Below are 6000 nucleotides of genomic sequence, written 5' to 3' on the forward strand. Positions count from 1 at the left end.
GCGGGGACCTGCAAGGGGAGCCCTCCGCAGCCCCTCCCCCCGGTCGGGTAGTCCTGGTGGGTGTACCTCGGTCCTGGGCCGCTGCTGCTCCCCTGCTCCCGGCCCGCCGCTGCGCGCGCGAATGCGTGCGTGTGTCTGTCTGTATATACGTCTGTGTCTCTGTATAGCACTGATATTTACACAGGAGGGTACTTCTGACAACGCGAGCCTCCTGCCCTTCCTGAGCGACAGAAAATAGGTAGCAGGGAGCACAACGAATAGCAGCAGAAGGGATGTAAAAGAGTTGGCATTGGTGGGAGCTAGTTATCCTTTATCAATAAAGATGTTCCCGACAACTGCAGGATAGGAGGATAATAAAAATTCCCCCCAGGTACATCACCACCACCACCATCACCATCATCACCACCACCACCAACAACAACAACAACCGGGAATGTGGTGTATTTTTGGAAGGGGGGGAGAGCAGGTGCAAGAAACAATAATCCAATTGTCGGCTCAAGTTATGGGGTTGAGGGTGGGGACAGGTAAAGGTTTCATAGGTGCAGTGTTGGACAGATGGGCGTATGGGGGTATGATGGGGGCGAATAGCGATGCGGGGCCCTTTGACAAGCTCGGCAGGGTGGCCGAGCGCCCGGAGAATGGGCGGGGGTCTTTTGTACAGCTGCCGACCCTGGTTTCACAGACTGCTGACAGTGCAAAAAGGTTGTCGTTGTTGTTTGGATGGAAACGGAGATATGACAAGTTTGGATACCATACGAGTGCTGTGCGCGACGGAGGATGGTGCAGCAGGTGCGGGATTAGGTGCGGGCCACAGCCTGGAATTTGCCGTACACCTCTTAATCGGCCCGGCCTTCGCAGGCGTAGCGCACATATGCAAAGACAGGGCCCTAGGCCCATACGGATTTCAAATTTTACATAAATATGTGCAAAGAGGGCGACTGCAGGCAGCCAGCTGCGAAAACGGCTGGCCAAAAGGTCCTTAGTTGTGCACTAAGGCATATCGCGTCAGGTCACGCTAATACGGCACCAGGACTAGCAGGCGGGAGGCGAGGAAAGCACCGCTCAGTTTCCACGAACTTAAGGTTATTAGGCCCAAGAGGTATCCCATAGCAGGTCGTGGCCAAGTTCAGTGCCGATCCATGGAACAGAGCACACTCCAGGGGAGTGCCAGGCTGGGGTCAAGGCTGGTCTGAGGCTCTAACGTTGAGCATATTGTATTCAAAATGGACATCGGGACTCACAGAGCTGTCTCGGGTTGTGTACGCGCTCACCTTGAAAGGAGATTGCTGACGCCGGGTACCACGATGTGACAAAGCCGGGCGCCCTTCCTCAGAACGCCGAGGTTTTTTTCCGCACAGGTATTTGCAGTTACAAAAAACGTATTCCTATGCTTCTGTTGTCCCTCGTGGTGAAACTCAGGGTATTCTGTCTAGAATTAGGTTGTCGGTTGGCTTGAACCATCAGCGATGTATTGCCAAAAATCTAACGTTAGATTTTAGAGTTAAACAAGTACGGTATCTTTGCGTCAGTAGGCCTTCCTGCCGTCATACCGGTCGAGTTGCAGTTGTGAGTACGACAGTGGCCGCCCTCCCTGGCCAGATGGCGTTTGCCTCAGCCAAGAACTCTGATCCGCACCCAGCACACACCAGCACTGAGCGAGCTCAAAAACTTTACACCTGTTTTCGTGCGACTTGGGGTTCTTTGCTATTGGTAACCCGGTTGCCGTATTGCGTGTGTCGCGCTCGCGAGCGCACACGTACAGCCGTTCGCAACCGGCCGAAAAAGTGCGCACCGGCCGGCCCCAAAACATGCGCTGGTTTCGGAGCGGATTGGGGAATAGAGAATGGAGACTTAGGCCAGGTCCACCATCATCAAGGCTGTCAGGTCGGGTCTGCCAATCCACATAATCGTCCCCCTGTTGCGCTGCGTTTAGCAGTCGGACGCAGCCCCCAAAAAATCCTCTGCAAAATGCTTTTTTGTTTTATTCCTGGTCTCTCTGTCACTCTCTTTTTCTCTCTCTCTCCCTCTGTCTTCCTCTCAGCCCTTTCTCCTTTCTTTTCTGTTGGCGTTGTGAACATTGGAATTGCACATCGCCACCGTCTCCGCCGCCTCTCTCCCCCGCCCCCTTCCATAGGCCTTCACGCCCCAACACCCCAACACGCCATAGATCTCCCGCCATGTCCAGCTGCCCGGGCGGGCCATTGGACTGCCACTGCCCCCTGGATTCGGATTTGAACGGATCTTAGCTGAGCTGGATCCGGATCCAAATAAGGTTCTCTGATGGGCTTCGGATTTGGATCCTGTACAGCATCTTGTCTCTGTCATTGAATTGACAAAGAAAATAGCAAAATTATGAATAATGCTGGAAGTATCGAAGCGTCACACACGCGCGCACGCACATACATATATACACACAGGCGACGACGATGTACCATTCAGGGCTTTTAGACGCCGTAGCGCTTTCTTACCCGAGCTGTTCCTTTCTGAAGTGGTCGGGACTTCAACAGCCTGTGGTACGCAGGCACGCTCGAGGGAAAGCTTCGGCCACTTATTCACGCCGTACAGTGCTCGTCCCCAGTACGAGAAATGTTGGCCGTACAGGGAGTTAGCTAGCTACTCCGTTTTCCCCCCTCAAAAAGTCTTCAAGGCAAAGGGAAAAGGGTCCTTTTATCACGGGAACGTCTGTGTGTGTATGTATGTATGTGTGTTTGTGTGTTACACCTATTAAATAGCCTATTATCGCATGTGGAAGGGCGCGTGTAGCCTCTGAACACTTACCACTGCGCATTTTACTAAACTTGCTTTGAGATATGTACATATCTTTAGCTTTATATTGAAAGAGCTTTCAAAGGAAGATTTTGTAAAAAATGGCACATAAGTCCATATCAGATATAATCCACCGGCAGCACCCCGACTGCTCGATCCGCCGACTCATGAGGAGCAGCTCCACCTCCACCTCCACCATCATCACCATCATCACCATCATCACCATCATCACCATCATCACCATCATCACCATCATCACCATTAAATCAAATCTCCTCACCCCACCTCACCTCACCCCACCTCACCTCACCTCACCCCTCACCTCGATCGTTCGATTCCGCCCTGAACCCCCTCTGCGCTCCTCGCCTCCGCAAACACCTTTCCCCCCTCCAGATTGACAAAACCAGGCCTCACACCAAAATTCACCCCTCCTCCTCCTCCTCCTCCTCACCCCCATATCATCCTCTTTCCCCTCCGCTCCCCCTCCGCTCCCCCTCCGCTCGTCATCCCGAAGTCACGGTCTCCAAGGACGCCTTTCGGTCAGTTCTACGGTTGATACTCTCTTGCCCTGGCAGCAGCTTCAATCGTGTTTGGTTCGTCTTTCCCCTCCGCTCCGCTCCCCCTCGCAGCCCCCACCCTCAAATAGCCCCCACCGCCCTCAGATTCGCCAGCTCCTCATCCCCCAGCCCCAACTCCCCCCTCAACACCTCCTCAGTGTGCTCGCCGAGCTCGGGACCAGCCCACCGTGTCGTACCCGGTGTACGGCTCAGCACCGGCAGCAGTGCCGGCATGGTGACGGGGTCCCCGCCGGAGGGGGGGGAGGCGGAGTGGATCATGCCGCGGGCCTGAAATTGAGGCTCCGCCATAATCGCAGCGGGGGAGAGTATGGGACCGGCGGGAACTCGGGCCTTGGTCATGGCGGCCATGACCTCCTCTGGTTTCGGAGGTTGTCGGTTATTGGTTTTAGGTTATTGGTTGGCGGTTTGGATAAGGATGGAGTAGGTGAAGGATTAGATTGATAAAAGAATAAAAAAAACAGCTTGTTGGAGATGAAGTAAGTATGACAGTGCGGCCGCAGTTTGCCGGCCCTCCTCATCCCCCTCCATCTCTTTTTCTCTTTCGCTTCCCGAACAAGTCTTCAAAATCCTAAAACAAACTCCCCCCACCTAGCATTGTCTCCCCCGCTCCCCCGCTATTCTTCACATCCTCAAGCACGACAATAATAAATGTTAAACTTTTTATGGGAATTAGATTTCTTCAAGCATATACTGCAGGTACACGTAATCGTTCACAATTTTGCATGCTCTGCACCTAGCTTGTAGTAACTACAACGTCGTTCGTCCCCCTTCGGGAATAAAGTTGTCCCCTCCGACATTCCCTCCACCTCCCACCTTCCCCTCCATATTTCCTTCCCATCATGACGGCAGCTGACACGTTGTTCCAGCGCCCAGACAGAGAATCTTCCCACCCCACCCAAACCCCCCCACACACACGCACGCCCCCACCTACCCAGTGTGTGTTTTTCCGCCCACTGCTCGATCTGCTCCATGATCGCCCCCTCCGCCGCCACCCTCAATGAGTTGGTCGCGTATGTGGGGTTGGCGGCGGACATGTCAGGGCGGCCGATGGCGGCCATAAGGCGGGAGTAAACGCTGCAGGAGGGCGGGGAAGAGGGTGAGGTGTTGAATGTGTGTATGTATGTATGTATGTGTGTACGTATGTGTAGGGGGGAGAGGAAGTTAAAGGTAGGGGGGAAGAGAGGGACATGGAGTTGGAGGCGGGGCCCGGTGCGGATGCGCTCCCGGCAAACCTCCCGGCCCCTCACGGGGGGTATTCACGCAAAACCCTAACATACATACACACACACGCACACGATGCCTTCCTCCACAGCTTACCTATCTCCGTTGCCCCCAATCACGACATACCGACCGTCCTTTGTACGGAACGTGCCCGAGGGTACGACACCTGAATACACATAACGGGGAAACGGGCGAGTTGGGGGGGGGAGAGGTGAGCCCAGGGGCGAGAGGGGAGAGGGCAGGGGATTAAGGAAGGAGGGGATTTCCTAAAAACACAGATAACGAATACACAAACATAAGACACACACATACACACACACAGCCGTACACAGCCGTACAGGGTCCGTGGAGCCAAATGTTACCCTCCTGGGCCATGTGGGCCTTACTCGGCATTTTCCCCCCCTTTCGCCCCCTCCGGACCCCATATACATGCACGCAAAATACACATACACACACAAGCAAACACACACGTACATACATACACACGTACATACACACATACACACACGCACCTGAAATCGTTGACCCCGAGGGCCCCCTGTCCTGCCCCGCCATGGCCACCTCTGTCACGCAGCTTTCCAGGATATTGAAGACACTCTCGCTGATGGAGGCGTCAACCACCTGACCCAAACCGTCACAACCGCCACCAACCGAACCTAAAACAGGGGCAAATCAGGGTGTGTGTTTTGTTCCGGTATGCAGGGGCCAGTGGGGGGGAGGTAACGTGTTACGAGGCGGACGGGAAGAGAAGGGGTTTGCACTTGCGTAGCTGTTTCTTATCCCCTATCTTCCCCCTTACCACTTATTCCCACCCACCCAGCTCCACACACATACATACACACACATAAGGTAAGACCGGACGTTTCTTGACTGCGAACCCCCCTCCTCTCCACCCCCACCCCCATCTCCATCCCCACCTCACAAGCCCCCACCCCACCCACCTTAAGCCCACCCAATTTTCTTCCCCTGCCCTTCCAGACGACCTTACCGCTACACACACACATACACACACATACATACATACATACACACACATACACACACATACATACATACATACACACACATACATACATACATACATACATACATACATACATACATACATACATACATACATACATACATACATACATACATACATACATACACACACATACCCCACCGGCCCCCCTCTCACCCCCCACAGCCGCCTCCTTTTCCCTCCTCAGCTTGTGCAGTAGCGCCATGACGGCTCCGAAGGCGCCGTGCAAGCCAGCCAGGGTGTCCCCCAGGGAGAGGTTGGGGCGGACGGGGGGCCGGTCGGGGTAACCGTTCAGGTGGCGAAACCCGCCGTACGCCTCACACACCGACGCGTATCCTGATGATTACGACCAGGTACGGTATGTTTTGTACGTGCACGTGGAGAAGGGGGGAAAGAGGGGGGAGGGAGAGA

At 54.4% G+C, this 6000-nt stretch overlaps 1 protein-coding gene across 1 annotated transcript; it reads right to left on the bottom strand.

Annotated features, from left to right (window-relative positions):
- Positions 1-3404: 3404 nt before the first annotated feature.
- VOLCADRAFT_93656 (uncharacterized protein) lies at positions 3405-5794 on the bottom strand (the record flags this gene model as incomplete). The annotated part of the gene is made up of 4 exons (XM_002952965.1): positions 3405-3700; positions 4276-4418; positions 4662-4731; positions 5746-5794. The coding sequence occupies 4 exons, from the start codon at positions 5792-5794 to the stop codon at positions 3405-3407; spliced, it is 558 nt and encodes a 185-aa protein (XP_002953011.1).
- Between the last annotated feature and the right edge of the window lie 206 nt (positions 5795-6000).

The sequence above is a fragment of the Volvox carteri genome, assembly GCF_000143455.1.
Source record: "Volvox carteri f. nagariensis unplaced genomic scaffold VOLCAscaffold_33, whole genome shotgun sequence".
NCBI lineage: Eukaryota > Viridiplantae > Chlorophyta > Chlorophyceae > Chlamydomonadales > Volvocaceae > Volvox > Volvox carteri.